At 33.0% G+C, this 16805-nt stretch overlaps 1 protein-coding gene across 4 annotated transcripts in view; it reads right to left on the bottom strand.

Moving 5' to 3' along the window:
- The window catches only part of GAS2 (growth arrest specific 2), a 175729-nt gene that overhangs the window by 58183 nt on the left and 100741 nt on the right, over positions 1-16805 (bottom strand). For all 4 annotated transcript variants that reach the window (XM_074230393.1, XM_074230394.1, XM_074230392.1 and 1 more), the window contains exons 5-6: positions 9570-9633; positions 3774-3918 (exon numbers count right to left, since the gene is read on the bottom strand). In XM_074230393.1, the coding sequence (XP_074086494.1) occupies positions 3774-3918; positions 9570-9633 (209 nt within the window). The remainder of the gene's footprint in view (positions 1-3773; positions 3919-9569; positions 9634-16805) is intronic.

Genomic DNA, 16805 nt, shown 5'->3' with positions numbered 1-16805 from the left:
ATTGCCTCACAAAAAAAAAAAAATAGTGCATATGAACATTTGGAGTTGAGATGACTCTAACTCTAACTCATCTCATGTGTTTTTTGAGCTACTGCATACTTGACATAGTGATGTCATTTTAGTACTCTTCAAATATGAAGAATATCACCCAATCAGCAATAGTGCCATCGCTTTAGCTGAATACAAGAGTTTAAGGTCAGGGCAGCATGCTGTTTTCTCCTTGGCAATGAATAATACAGACTTTGAATAAAATGACTATTATCTTGACTGACTGATATTAGAAATTCACCTTTTAAAAAATACAAGAATCTGAAACATTATACAGGGTCGGGTCAATTGAGTGACTTTCATGGCCCTTTTTAGATGTCTTTAATTTCATTCGACTTCTCCTGAATGGAGTCAATAGTGTAATATGGCAGCCAAGAAAGATAATGTGATCTTAGACAACATCCAAGAAGACGAAGCCAAACATGCTGCCATTCTCTGCCCTGGTCAGGTCCCATCTGGAGTATTGAGTGTAATTTTGAGTGCCACATTTTAGGAAGAACACTGATAAGCTGAAAGGTGAATAGAAGAGCATGACCAGGAGACTTAAGACCTTGAGTTCCTGCCATACAAGGAACTGTTAAAGGAATTGAGGATGTGTTTCTTCTGGGAAAGAGACTTGTGGGCAGTGTTGTTAAGTATGTTTATAGTAATTATTTTTAAGGAAAATTGTCATATGTAAGAGCAATTTGATTTATTTTTCTTGACCTAGGAAGTAGTAGGACTAGGGGTAAAAATTTAAAAAAAGACAAAAAATTTAGGCTTGATGTCAGGAAAGCTTCTTAACCATTTGAGCTTTCACAAAGGATAAGGGAGGTGGCGGGCTCCACCTCATTGGCAATCAGAAAGCAAAGGCTAAATGATCATTTCTTGGATATGTTAAATGAGTGCTTTTCTTTTTGCTTTTGTTTTTGCAAGGTAATGGGGTTAAGTGATTTGCCCAAGGTCACACATCTAGGTAATTATTAAGTATCTTGTCCCTTCCACCTCTGCTTTTTAGAGAGAAAGCTTTATCTATCCAAGATGTTCCATTTCCTTGGGTCCCTCTTAAATTACTTCACCACTCCCTCATATACACATCTTTCTCAGAGTTGGTCCCATGGGTCAGATGAGGGAGGAAAAAAGAAGACAATTACTCTGGTCCTTCTTTAAATTACAAAATATGATTTTTTTGTCTTAATAAGATCAAAACTCATCTACATTTTCAATGGATACTGTGGGATTCTTTTTTTAAGGCTTTTTTCAAGGCAATGGGGTTAAGTAGCTTGCCCAAGGTCACACAGCTAGGTAATTTTTAAGTGTCTGAGGCTGGATTTGAACTCAGGTATTCCTGATTCCAGGGCTGGTGCTCTATCCACAGTGCCACCTAGTTGCCCCCACTGCACCACCTAGCTGCCCTCAGATACTGTGGGATTCTTAACCATGTCCTTCTATGAATATTTGAAATGAATTCTCCTCAATATCTATGCCACATTGTGGTGGGAAAGTGACCCTGGGTTCTCACAAAGTGTGCCAGCTCAAGACAGACTTGGACATGCCATATCAAGATGTGAAGACCTCTCATGTATGGACCTGTGTCTTTTAGGCATCTTGATGGTATAAAATACTCAAGAAAGATTTGAATTAAAGTCCTACCTCAGAAATGATCTTAAGTCAGTTGATCTGTCTCAGCTTTTGTTTTCTCAATATAAATGAGAATAATAAAAGCACCATAAGATTGTTGTGAGCATCAATCAGAAAACTATGGGTAAATCACTTTGTAAAATTTAAAATATTATATAAATACTAGGAATTTTTTACTTTGTATATATGTGTACAAAATCAATTTGCTAAGATGTAGTTATATATATATATATATATATATGAAATTATAAGATGTTTGAATCTCTTAAGTATTATTCTTTTAATTCTCTTCTGCCTCTCCCAATATCCAGAAGTCATGATTAAACAGATTTTCATATACACCATAGCAAAGCAGAGACATACATTATTGTATGGCATATATCTCTGATCCTTGTAATTTTGGAATGGGCAGGGTAGACTTAGGTATTTGGTTATCAAGTCCAGTTGAAATCACTAAATTGTACTTTTTTCCAGCCATAGTCTTATAATTAAGAAAACAAATATTCTGGCCTTTATATAAAGATGTTACTGTCTCAGATGTGGAAGAACATTCTTTCTTATTTCCACCCCGCCCCCCACTCCCAATTGGCAGAGATGAATTTTGGAGTCATTCTCCCTTTCTCATTCATGACCCTTATAAAACAGTTGTATATATTTTTAATATCATTGAATCACAGAAGCTTAAAGTTCAAAGGAATTTCATATGACTGAGTAATACTCTCCCCCCTTGCTCAAAGGAAAATTAACATACATAAGTTTAGAGTACCCACCCCAATTGTTCACATGGACTATTTGAGCCCCACCTGTGGTAGAGCATTCCAAGTTCCTATTGGTCTGATCAGCCACAGTCAGACACACTGTAATTTATCTCAAATATAGTGATGTCATTTTGGTCATCTTCGATAACGAAGGACAAGAACCAACCAACCAACCAGTGCCCTCCACAATAACTGAACAAAGTCTACCAATTTTAGTTCAAAGTTATAAAAAAAGGAAGAAATGACAATCTTCTAAAGTAGCAATACATCACATGGTTGATTCTAGTCATTGGGATGCTTTTTTTTTTTTCTTATTCTGAGGCAAGATATGCAGGGCAGCTAGATGGCACAGTGGATAGAGCACCTGGCCCTGGGGTCAGGAGTACCTGAGTTCAAATCCTGCCTAAAACATTTAATAATTATCTAGCTGTGTGACCTTGGGCAAGTCACTTAACCCCATTGCCTTAAATAAAAACAAAGAAAAACAAACAAATAAACATATAAATAAACAAATGAATGAATGAATAAATAAATTAATTAATAAACGAATAAATGAATAAAAGATATGCAAAGATGATTGGCCAAGGCATAGTCTAGGCTGTGTCTCTGTGAGGTGATATATTGATAGCTACCCAATGAGCTGAGCCTCACTGAAATGATACTAGAACTAACTAGACTGTGTTTATTGAACTTCTTTTAAGATAAGTGTCATATTTCCTTCATTATTTTCAGTGATGAACTTGGAAGTGATAACAAAGGATAGGTTGTCATATGAGGGAAGGAGAAAGACTGAAATGCTTTCTTTTTACGTTTATATATGGTTTAATCCTAGCAGGCAAGCATTCTTTTTTATTCTCTCTGCTTGTCATGAGTAACCTTTGCATCTGTAGAAGACTCTGACCATGGCCAACACATCTGACCAGATTCTGCTCCCCTCTATAGGCAATATAATGGCTGACATCAAGATACCAATAATGCTCCCCCATGAATTTAAAGTAGATCTGAAATGATAAAACATATTTAATTCAAAGCTCTTAGAATTACCATTCCCTATAATTTTTAGAAGCCACTACATTTCATACCCATGTATTTTGGGTGCTTTGCACCTTAATATAATTTAATAGAATATAACATAATTGTAGATATTAGAATCATTGGTTTAGAGCTAACAGAGAACTTAAGAGATCATTGAGATCTACTCTCACATTTTATAGACAAAAAAACCTGAAGCACAAAAGGCTATGTGATTAACCCAGGATCCCACAATTATAAATTCTAACTTTGACTAAGTCTATAGTTGCTAGAAGCATTAGGCACTTGCTCAGAAGTTTGACTGGCTTTACTTACAGCATCATCCAATAAGTTTCCTGTGCTCTTTTTTCCAGAAGACTTTGTTGAAGAGGGAGAAGGGGAAGGAGAAGGGGCTGAGAGTGTTTCTTCTTGTTCAATCTCTTTTTCCAGTTTTATTAAACCTGGAGGTTCCACACCATACCTTGGTTTGAAAGAAAGACAAGAAATCATCAAAAACATCACTTTTACTAATATACATAATGCAAAGGAACAATATTCAACATTTTTAAAAATTTGCTTCAAACTTGTGGTTTCATTAATATAGGAAAATCTCAGGGTGAAAACCCTACTGGCTTAGCTCTACAACCTTCCTTCAACTTACAGTTTTAGAGAAGTACCCGAGGCACTGAGAGGTATAGCAAATTACACAAGATCCATGACCAACATAATGTAAATTCCCAATGGAAAAATAAGCCTAATTGATCTCTGTTCATTCCTAAGTTAGTGTAGAGATGAGAACTTTGAGAACTTCAATACCCCTCTTCCAATCCACCCCAACAGTCTAAGTTTCATACATCTTCCTATTACTATTATGCCTTCTCTGGAATCTACAGTTCACTTCAATGAACATTGATTTGTCATTTACTATATACTAAAGATTGGGAATAGAAAAATAAAAATGAAACAGTCAAGAAGCCTGAAAGGAAAGTCAAGAGAATTTTGTGACTGATCAAAGAGAAAGAATTTAAGTAATGAAAGAAGGTAAGCATGATTCCAAGATGTTGAGACTGGGAGATGGCAGGAAGAGTGATTACATTGACAAAGAAAAGTCAGAGAAGAAGGTAACTATTTATTTTAAATTCAGTTTAGGATGAAACTGGGATAGTCAAATGGAAATATCCCTTAGGTGAGGCTAGACATAGAACTGAACCTGATTTGACATGGATGACATATCAGTATACTCTGCACATATACAACACATAAACACTTTGTGTGTATATGAATGGATGTGTGTGCACATGTTCACCTACATATTAATATATTGTATGCTAATGTGAAGATGTGTGTAAATAATATGCACATACATGCAGTTATGTATATAATGCACCTATGTGCATGATGGTTAATATTTTATGAATTTCTATATTCAATCTGTATAAAATAGATCATTTCTCAAGTTAAATTAGAAATATTTTTAAATAAAATTCAATAATCACTTCTAAAATTAATAGTGTCTACTTGGATTACATGAAATACAAAAAGTATTCTATAAAATGCTACACATATCAAACATGCATATCTAAATTTTATAAGTATATTAAATTTATATATTAAAATTTTATACATGTTTTAGAACATGGGCCAATAATTGTAGCAAAGAAAAATAATCAGCAAATGCATAAAGATCCTATTCATTATATAAGATCATGATGTGTTCATTTTAATAATAGATTATATCTTTTTATTAGATGGAAGAAAGTATTAACTAAGATTAGCACATATATGAGAATATAAGATATGTGAAAATCAAACATTTTCATCAACCTGACATTTAAAGTTCTAAATATAGTTTCTCACTCTTAAAGTTGAGAAAACATATATATATATATATATATATATATATATATAAATTCTATTCCCTGAATTTTTCATGGTTTTTTAAATATTAAAAATTATTAAATATATATCTACAAAGTACAATACATTCAAATTTGAAACCATTGTCTCTTCTATAACATAGAAGAAACACAGAAGAAAATCACTCCTACAATAAAAATAAAATAATACAAACATTTTCTCCTCAGATAATTTTAACCATTAATATAGGAAATCCTAATGCTTTTTGTGTCATAGACATTATTTCATTCTGCTTAAGCCTACAAATATTTTCTCAGAATGTTTTAATTGCATAAATTAAATTCCATTGAATTGCAAAGGAAACCAATTATATTATAATACAGATATAATTTTTCCCACACCAATAAATGTAACCTTTGAAATCTAACCATGAATTCTGTGAACCCAGGTTAAGAATATCTGCATTCATGTTCATGCCAGTATGTTATACTTTTTTCCTAATTAAATCCCTTTTTTATAAAATTCACTTATTTCAAAAACTATAAGTAAGTTATTAATATTATAAGGTATTTTTTCCTTTTATACAAAAGCCTACAACATTTTTTTGAATTTTTGATTTCACAGTCATTAATTCTTGACCTTCCCTCTTTGAACATTCATTTTAATGAAAACAACATTTATACAAAGTTAACCTATGATGGTATCTGATATCATTTGAAGAGTTCCTTTAACTGGAACTTTACAGAAGAATAGCATTATGAAAAACATACTGAATTGAGAGCACAGAAATTTAGATCTCAGTATTGATTCTCACCCAACTGTATCTTGGGTGTATTTTAACCTCGTCCAGGGTCTAGGGTAAGTGAGGGGGAAGGAAAGAAAGAAGAAGAACAGGATAAGGTTTCAGGTTAGATAATTGTTTAGATTCTTCCTGTTTTAAATTTTAATTCATTTGAATATTTCTTTCCTGATTGCTAAATTCTTGATTGACAGACTATAGTTATCTAAAAATCATAGAATTCACTGATAAATGATAAACAATTATAAAAAAATATAAACATCTGAAAATATGAAGTAAGTCAAAAGAAAATTATAATTCTGTTGTTAAATGTGATTGTCTCATTACTTTTAAAGGAATATATTTGACACCTAAATTAAGCTATAATGGCCTTTTATTAATAAATGAGAAAATAACAGGAAAAGAATCTTGTTTTCTACAAAATGTAGCTGCATTGTCCATAAAAATATAAATAACTCAAAGTCTAAGTGATAATCAGCAAAACAGTATTCCATGGAAAATCCTGTTCTTAGGTCTTTATAAATCATTTATATTTAGAATTAACCAAACTCTTGCACTCAGTGAATGAATAGAAAGAAATCTAAAAACCTGAACTACAAGTTTTGTGCTGGTATTGGCATATAGGGGCACAGTCTCTCTAATGAAGTTATATTCAATTCATTTATTACCTTTCTGTCTGGGGATCCCAACAGGTTGTAAATTATTGATCACTGGATGGGGTCTTACACCTACAAGTCAATTTAGTCATCAAATTGGCTTTCCCATCTGCTTTAAATTTTCTGCCTCTTTATTTCTATTATTTTCCATTGTCTGAACCAATTTTGAAGTATTTTTCATTTCTTTTTATAACTTTTTCCCTATTATGGTGTAATAAATATCTCTCTGGATACACCTGTCTTTCTTAGAGAGATTTGAGACAAAAAAGAAGCTAGTCAAAAGGTTGAACTCACACAAAAACATCATGGTGCCCATAGATTCTGACAGTGGGCCAAATAGGTTGAACCACATCAAGGCAATTTCTTTTTTTATTCTGTATTTGTAAGAGAAATTAAATCACTAAGGAAAGAATGTCACTTAAGGATTACCCTCTAATAGACTTCTAAAAATGGCACCTCCCATTTCTTAGAAAAAAAATAAACAGAATTCTAGAAACCAAAATCGTTCAGCAGTCTATAATGTCCAAATAAAACTACATTATTGGAGAGAGGAGGATGGAGTTTTATGGCCATATAAGATAAAATGATGTGTGTGTGTATGTGTGTTTAATATTGTATAAAGGCAAATTAGAAGACAACATGACACACGAAAAATAAATCAACTTAGAATAAAGTAAAAAGGTAGTTTCTAGGTTTGGCTCCACCACTTACTCAGTGTATGAATATGAGCAAGTCAATTATCACTCTGACCCTCAGTCTCTTCATCTGTCAGATGAAGACAATATATAGTCATTACCAATTTCTCAGAGTTATAATGAAAATAAAATTTTTGTATAAAAAACACTGTTGAAAAAATGCATAAAAATATATTATTACATTTTTCATGAAAATCGGTAATTAGCAATTTTGGTGCCCAGGTCAGGAACCATGAAATCCATCCTCAAATTTAATAATTCATTATTTCAATAATTCAAAATGATATAAGAAGATTATAGGAAACAACATTGCATAGTTGGGTATCATTATAATGTACTTGAATTTGATACTTTAATTATTCTTTTTTTTAAGTTTTAAAATTTATTTTTTTTATTCATTTAAAAAGATTTTGCATTGCAAATTCTCTCTTTGTGCCCTTTTCATTGAGAAAGACAAGTGAATTTATGCCAGACGTATTTCCATATTAGCCACAATTAACTAATTATGCTTCCTATTTAGATGCTAAGGTTCTGGTTAGAAATTAGATGTTTCTAAAATGCTAAAGGAGTGCAGATCCCTTTTTTAAAACTTTTTATTTCTGAATCCTGAGTAAAATCTGTTTGCCCTACCCTTCCTATATCTCTGGCTTCATGGTTTGATGGATGTTTGAGGAATATGGCAAAGAACTGCACCAGGAGAAAGAGGCATAGCTGGCTATCTGTTTTGTTAGAAGGAGTACCTTCATTGATAATACAACTTATCAAAGTACTATATATTTAAATAAAGAAAAGACAAATTTGTTGTAATAAGAGTATATTAATTTCCCTTTCTCAACATTGTATTGAATTTTAAAACAAGAGAATGGGTTGATAAATGAATTCAAAATGAAGGAGCCTCTTTTTCCAATTCCCTTCCTCTAATGAACACTAGGGTCAGCTAGGTGGTACAGTGTATAGAGCACCAGACTGGGAGTTAGTTGTGTGACCCTTGGCAAGTCCCTTTACCCTGTTTCTCTCTATTTCTTCATCTGTAAAATGAGCTGCAGAAGGAAATGGTTAACTCCAGCGTCTCTGCCAAGAAAACCCCCAATGGAGTCACTGACTTAATCAGATATGACTGAAATGACTCAACAACAGCAACAATGACAGCAACAATTGAATGTCTTATTGCAGGGTAAAGACAATGCTGGGTTCTCAGTGGTCATACCAGCACAAGGGTACTACCATACGGGAAAAGCTTTGAGTACAAATCAATGAACTTTTTTTCTTCTTCTCCCTCTCATTTTCTGTGAATGAACTGGAGGGAAACAAAAACAAGTGCAAAGATAGGGGAGAACACAAAAAGTAGAATGAAAGGAAAGAAGAAAGAGGAAAATAAAAGGGCAAGAGATAATGACAATCATAGTAACATGAATAATAATTAGCATTAATAAAGACCTTTTTTATTTGCTATTTCCTTTGGTTGTCACAACACTCTATTTTACAGATGAAGAAAATGAGTCTGAAAGACTACATGACATGCCCAGGGCCATACAGTTAGTGATAATATAAAACAGGACTTGAAGTCTGATCTTCCTAACTTTAAGTTCATACTTGAGGTGCCCTCGAAGCTATTGAGTTGCCCTCTAAATTTATTCACTAGTTTTGAAAAAATTATGAGAGATTCCAGGAAAGAGAATGGATGTAAAGGTGGGATATGGAGAGCAGTCAGGAGGCAAAGGAGGATACCCCAGATAATGTGCTTAACCATGCTCATGACCTTGCCAATATTTCTAATAGGAAGGTAGGAAATATGTCATTGACTGCTTTACCTCAAGCTTTTGTGATGTGTTTGTATTGCACATGTAGCTACCAAGCTAGATGAAGCAATGATAGAGTACTGGGTCCCAGGAACTCCTGAGTTCAATCTAATCTCAGATACTTACTAGCTATATGATCCTGAGCAAGCAATTTCAGATGCTCTTTGTCTCAGCTTCTTCATTTGTAAACAGTAGCCCAGGGTGCTCATAAGGATGGCATAATGAGATAACATGTGACGTGATTTGCAAACTTTAAATAACTATTTAAATGCCAATAACAACAATGACAGAAAATATGTCTTTATTCTTTAAAGGACAAGACCTACCTGGCTGCAATCCGGCCCAGTTCTAGCAAACAAAGACACACTTCTCTAGGCTGCTTGTGGAGAACTAAAAAGGCAAAATAAAGACAGAGAACTTTAACAACAAAAAGGAATTTTGGAGTTCTGCATGGATAATCAGATTTAACTTCATGCTGTCACTGAGGGTTGAAATTAATGTGTTTGATTCTTCAATAATTATTTTTTCAAAACCACTATCACATACTAGCCACACACTGTATGCTAAGGACTGAGAACAGTTTATATATAATTCTCCAAAAGATTCCATCAGTGTTCTCAGGAAGTTCCAGTCATGTTATTCATTTCAAATAGTAAATACTAATATAATCATACTTAGGACCAGTACAGATATAATTACAAGGGATACCATTAATGGTCATTAGGAGAAACACCTAACAGTTACACAAGTAGAAAAAGACTCAATCCATCTTTTAAAAATGCTTAGACTAGATTTAAAAGTGATTTTAGAATAAACAAACCACTGAGATAACTATCAAATAATAATGAGTAATGCGAAAAGAGATTACTCAGGTTTAATTTTCCCCATCTAATAAACATAGAATATATGAAATATATTGAATCAACTACTTCTAACTGGATATATACAGTTGAAAATAAGTTTCATCGATCATACACAAAAAGAAATTGTTCTCAAACTACTGAGTTATTTATTCAATTGATGACTGCTATCCTCATTAAGAAGGACTAGTAAATCGCAGTGTTTGTTAGCCCCAGCAAAATAAATTAGAATTTATTCTATTGTTCCCAAGGCTAATTTAGTAAGATTTTTTTTTCTTTCCTTTTTCTTTTTTTTTTTTTTAGGTTTTAGCAAGGCAAATGGGGTTAAGTGACTTACCCAAGGCCATACAGCTAGGTAATTATTAAGTGTCTGAGAATGCATTTGAACTCAGGTACGCCTGACTCCAAGGCCAGTGCTCTATCCACTGCACCACCTAGCTGCTCCATAAGATTTTTTTTTTAAGAAATGTTTCTGATACCTCCAAAGTCTCCTATGGAGGAATTTAGGCTATCTGGTATATCAACAGACAATTAGATTAACATATGCATAATATTCTCTCTAGAGAGAACACAACTATCCATTGTGGGGAAACACATATATAGCTAAATAACATGATTCCACAAATACACATATACAAACACACATGTATATTTATATATGTAATATGCATATAACACATATTAAATGTAATTAAATGTATTTTATGTTTTTGCTCCAATTTTGCTACCATCAAGCAATAAAATGATGTAATTCTTATATTTTAAAAATGATACAATTCCCTCTCTTCTTTCTCACTAATGGAGATTTAAAAGTTTTTCTACTCATATAATAAAAGGTCACAGTTATATTTTCAGTGAGGAAAACTGTCAATCTGCATGATAATAAAAATCTAAATTTTATTTGTATTATTGATAAAGATTTGGGGATACAGAGGCAGAATATTACATACATTTTAGACATCACATCATCATCAGTTGTTTTGCTTACTGAGTTTTCTTTGCTACAAGGGATGGTTCAATGCAAAGAATAAATAGAAGAAAGGAGGGGGATATCTACTTGATTTACTGTGACATAAAGCCAAAATCCATCAATTATTTTTTTAAAAAAAGATCTTAATTCTATAACATTTTCAAATTTAAAAAATCCTTCTGAACTCCAGCCCAGTATTTTTTAAATTATCACAACTTATATTTAGTTGAATATAAAATAATGAAAGTTTTCTGTAAAAAGGTAATTTTAACCTCATTTCCGGCATATGTCTAGTTTATTAAAATTAGGAAGTAGCAATTTTCATAGCGATCAATCATCAGGTGAATTTTGCCTTAGATGATTCTATCTACATAGCATAACTCTCAAACAGAGGACACTACTACTGCACTTGTCTTAAATGGAATTCCACATAGAGTGTCAAACTTACAAAAATTAAGCCTACCTCTAATCATCAAACTCACTTTTTTTTTTACCTGGAATTTTATCCCATCTGAGACACAAAATCATAATTATGGACATCATGATGGGGAATGTCACTAACCCACAACATAGAATATGAATACTTGTTAAACTGAGGCTGCAGGGGAAAAGACCCCTAATAGATTCTTCATGCCTGCAGGCATATTTCGTACCTCTAAAACATACTGAGTAGATGACTTTGGTCAAAATCTTCAAGCTCTTAGCTGCCTAGCTAAGAATATAGGTCAAAAGAAAGGTGCCAACTGGCATCATCCAGGAGTTTCCCTACATCCCTATTCCCTTAATCCATGAACCTAATGAAAAAAATAGTAACACTTGGAGAATGATGGACCACATAGGAGGTAGCTTTTTATGAAGCAAATTTCAACAGAGATGAAAATGATAAACCAGGGTGTGAAAGTTCAACCATGCAGTGCTCCTAAATTTTAGACCATCGCTTCAAAATCATAATTATAGAAAGCCCAAGATAAAATGAGAGGAATGCAGCTCATAAAGGTGCTTCTGCAAGAAAAAAATATCAACTCTGGGTACTATATGAAAGAAAATCTTGTGATTAGACTTCTCATGGTTATTTTGCATTCTTTCATTTATTTCCTGGGTCATCAATCAGTGAGTAGTTTTCAGAAGACAAAGGTTAAATACTGGCTCTGCAACAGTATCACCTGAGAAAAATGTGATTAAAAATGGAAAAACTTACCCATAATTATCTCCACTCTTTATTTCACTTCCCTAAAAGAATTTAGGATAATTCATTTTTCTGTCTCTTAATCTGTTTTCTAATCAAATTAAAACTTTTCATTTTCCTAGAAAAAAACCATCTCGGGATTGTAAAGTCATAGATTTAAAACTGGAAGGGACCTTGGGACTCATCTACCTCAACCACCTCATTTTTCAGAAAAAAAAATTTCGAGCAAATGATAAAATGACTTTCTTATTCAAGATGGCAGAGATAAATGACTTCTGATTCTAAAACCAACATATAGATCTTATACTACACTGAATTTACTTGCTAAAACAAAATATTTTCTAATACATCCATTTTATACATAAGCATAATATATTCCTGAACAATTCTCATTGCTCCTATAATCTGACATATATTTTATGAAATTAAGATCTTTGGAAAGTATAAGAACTGAATCATGGATTGGACTTTTGACTATTCATAAAGTGATTCCCTGGTTAGGAAACTTCCCCATCAATGCCAATTGTTACTTTTGGAAAGCATGCAAATTTAGATAATTCAAGCTATTAAAAATTTAACTGCAAAACACATTTTGTTTTCAAATTTTCAGATGAATTTGTTTGATCTTTTAAGCACAAGGAATAAAAGACTAAAAGAAATGAAGTCAAAGGATAGAAATGAATTATTTAATGACTGTTCATTTGTGGTTAGAACTACTGTGGGGGAGAAAGCCTTTCAGAGAAAGAAGTTCTATGATTGAGATATCATATTAGTATGCATATCATGAGCTTTCTGCTAGTCAGTGTGTTTCTTATTTCCTTCATGTATATCAAAAACATTTGATTTTGAATTCTATCACATTTCATATCAAATAGGTCAACTAAAACAGATTATATAAATAGTACTTGCATGGATGTCATGGTTGTAAATAATTTATATTTGTATCCAAGTATTGGTTGAAATGAAAAAGACATCATTCTCTGAAAATTTTAAACACCCTGTCACTCATTTCATTTTATCTTTGAGAACTACATCATTTATAAACTTATGTTTTCAAAATTCTTTTTTAATTGCTAGATAGGGCGGATGGCAAGTCTACTTGGACTTAAGCCTGAGTTGACCTAGTTAAAAATGAAACATTTTCTCATTTTTAACTCTTTTTATATTTGATGGAGGGAGAAAGGAAACATGTTACAATTGTTGGAATAAAATTGAAAACCTTGGCATAACAAAACATTTGTCATTCATTTAAGTTCATTTATTGTTTCATGCTCTTAACAATCTATCGAAATCACATAAAATGTAAAACTTGAAAGGTGATTGCATCATATGTAATATATTTATGATTAAGATCAGACCTGTGATTTCAATAATGTAGGGAATTTTCAATAAAGATACACTCTTTGCCAATGTAAGTTGATTCCTGCTCTGCAATTAATATTCTTAGGATATTGCCTAAGAGTCCTGTTCAGGGTCATATAATCAATCAATATTAGAAGCAAAATTAGAATTCAGACTTCCTGACTAAAGGTAGCATTTCAGTGATTATATTGGGTTATCTCTTTTTTAATGTAGCTAAAAATATGTTTGGTCCACACTTATGATTTCACCTTGTAGAGAATTCCCAAATGAGAAAACTCCATGCACTAAAGCAGATCTACAATTCTACAATTTAGAGAGTTCCTTGAAAACTTACGTGACTTGCCAAGAGCAATATAGCTAATGTGTATCAGAGGGTAGACTTGAACCCTGTTCTTGTTTCAGTTATCCAAACACTCATGTATTCATTCATTCATCAATCCATCCATCCATCAATCTATTCATCCATGCATACATGCATCATCCATATATACATCCATTCATGTAATGGAACTTTTTGGCTTCTTTTTTTATTCCCTTTTAGTGGATTTTAATTTTAGAAAAGTAACCACTGGGTTTAGAAAGATTTTTTTTTCCTTTTCTTTTAATGATCAAACCATTTAGAAGAAAACTATAATTATTTCCACAGGGAAATAGAACCCCAATTTGGCATTCAAATTCCATTCAAGAGACCCAACTCCATGCCCTGCATTCTGTCAAAATGTTATAGGCATGGAATGTCAAATAGAATTTTGCTTGCCTTAGAAATAGAAGATTAGTCTAATGTCTAAGTAATGAATTAAGTTTCAAAGTCATAATGTACACAGGAACACACTGCATTGTGTAATGAAAGTATGGTTGAACTAGTTACATTACATTTTAACAGATGGACAAAGTTATGAAAGTTATTGAGTTGCCCTCATAAAAATTCTATTATCCATATGCTTTTTATTCTGTAACATTAATGGCAATTCCTTAGGGAGTTAATGGATTTTTTAATTTCTCATGCAAGGAGGAAATTAATGGGAAACCTTTAATTCAGCTAAAATTGTTTTAATCTTAAATAAAGTTATTAACTTCAAATTGGGCCTTCCTGCTTTAGATATGTAACCTAAACTATGGCAAAATAGTGCTGTGGAAAGGGGTCTGGATTGTTTGATCAGACTCCTTAGATTTTCATTCTGACTTATTACTATCACATGCAATTTAATCTTAAGTGGGATCATTTAAACATTTATCAGTAAAGGGAAAACAGAACTGCTAGGTGGTGCAGTGATTAAAAGAGTCAGGTGTGGAACCAAGCAAGCCTGAGTTCAAATCCAGCCTAAGACCCTGGACAAGTCACTTAATCCTGTCTTCCTCAGTTTCCTCATCTGTAAAATGAGCTAGAGAAGGAAATGGCAAAACACTCTAATATCTTTGCCAAGAAAATCCCAAATGGAATCACAATGAGTCAACTATGACTGAAACAAATAAACATTAAAGGGATAACAATAACATGGTATGGTTTGAACTGAGAGTTGTAATTTTCAAAGTCATTTTATCCAGACTTTCTCATTTTACATAAAAGGAAACTGTTTCAGTGAGATTGAGGGACTTAGCTAAAGAAATTGAGATAACAAGTCATAGAACAAGGAATCAAAATGTTCTGTCTACATTAAGAGAGTGTAATGAGGCTCAAATATGACAAAATATTTGGAAGTACTGTGAAGATGGTAAAGCACTATGTTGAAGTGCAAGATATTGCTGTAATGATGAATCAAAGAAATCTCTATATATTTGAAAACCAACAGAAAAAAAAAATCATCTCTTCCTGGGAAAGATGTCTCTTTGATACTTCTCTACCATGTGGATGTTTAGAAGCATGTGAGTCTATCCACTCTTAAAGAAATAGATCTAAGCCATTTCCTCTTACTTCTCTAGAAACCACCAAGAAAAAGTTCAGTTGGTGAGAGAAGTAGTACTTGGCAGAGTGACTCAAATGTCATCTTGTTGAAGCAAAAGAGGGAGAAAGAAGCTAATGTCTCTCTCTCTTTCTCTCTCTCTCTCTCTCTCTCTCTCTCTCTCTCTCTCTTTGTGTGTGTGTGTGTGTGTGTGTGTGTGTGTGTGTGTGTGTGGTTTTGTGTATTTAACTGTGGGTGTGTATGCAAGGCGGAATCTAGCTCAACTACATGACAAACCAAGCAAGATTCCCATCAGCTCAACCACCTATTAGCTCAGATTTATTTTAAAGAAATTGGCTAGTAGAATCTACCAAATCTGAAGTCTTGGTTTTGTCTTCCACCTTGAGATGAAATTTTTGAATAACCATTTTCTATCATACAAGACAGATTCTATTATATTAAGGATATGTGATCACAATGAACAATTAACCCCTTCTCAAATTCTCTTTGAAATACACCTCAAGCTGGGAATAAACCAATTTTACCTACACTCTCTTGTCTTTAGATCCAAAGAATTTATATGAGCCCAGTAAGTAGAACAGTTGAGATCCCCCAAATAAATGTTATGCATAACTTGATGTTAATGAAGAAATACATAAATAGGGGAGGTATTAACTACAAAATCTGAAGTAAATATTTCCCTGGATGAGCCATGAAGATAATCTGTGTATAGATATTCAAGAACTGACCATATGGATAAAACCATTGCAACTGTTTGAGTTTGGTATGGGTTATAATAATAATAATATATAAATTATGATTTTGATAAAAATATTAGGGAAACTTATCCAACCTAAAATTGTTCTATGACCATTAAAATAATAAACTACACCTTAAAACATGACTGGTTTAATCAAACACCAGTAAACAGGCACAGAACCTTCTTCTGATGCAGTACACGACCCTGAGCTGCATAACTGAAAATGTATTTTGAAAAATCGAAATTCAAAACCCTTGGTTTCTTGACAGCAGGGCAAGTCCAGGACAACTGTAGGGAGCCCTCTGTTCAGCGTTTGCCACTTCCATAACAATAATCATGGTTGGACCAGAAAATAATGGCAATCAGAGGTCACTCCATATGCTATATCAGAAGACAGGTTCACAGATCAAAATCACAAGCACGACAAGACAAACACAGTCACCACAACAAAAGAGGGGATGTTCAGAAAGAAACCACACACACAGGAACATGCTAGCAAAAGCAGAGAGCAAACCCTTTTCTTGTTGAGCAGATTCTTTTTTTC

This window comes from Macrotis lagotis, chromosome 3 (assembly GCF_037893015.1).
Source record: "Macrotis lagotis isolate mMagLag1 chromosome 3, bilby.v1.9.chrom.fasta, whole genome shotgun sequence".
Lineage (NCBI taxonomy): Eukaryota > Metazoa > Chordata > Mammalia > Peramelemorphia > Peramelidae > Macrotis > Macrotis lagotis.
Note: the sequence above shows the minus strand (reverse complement) of the source record. Positions and strands in the feature narration are given on the sequence as shown.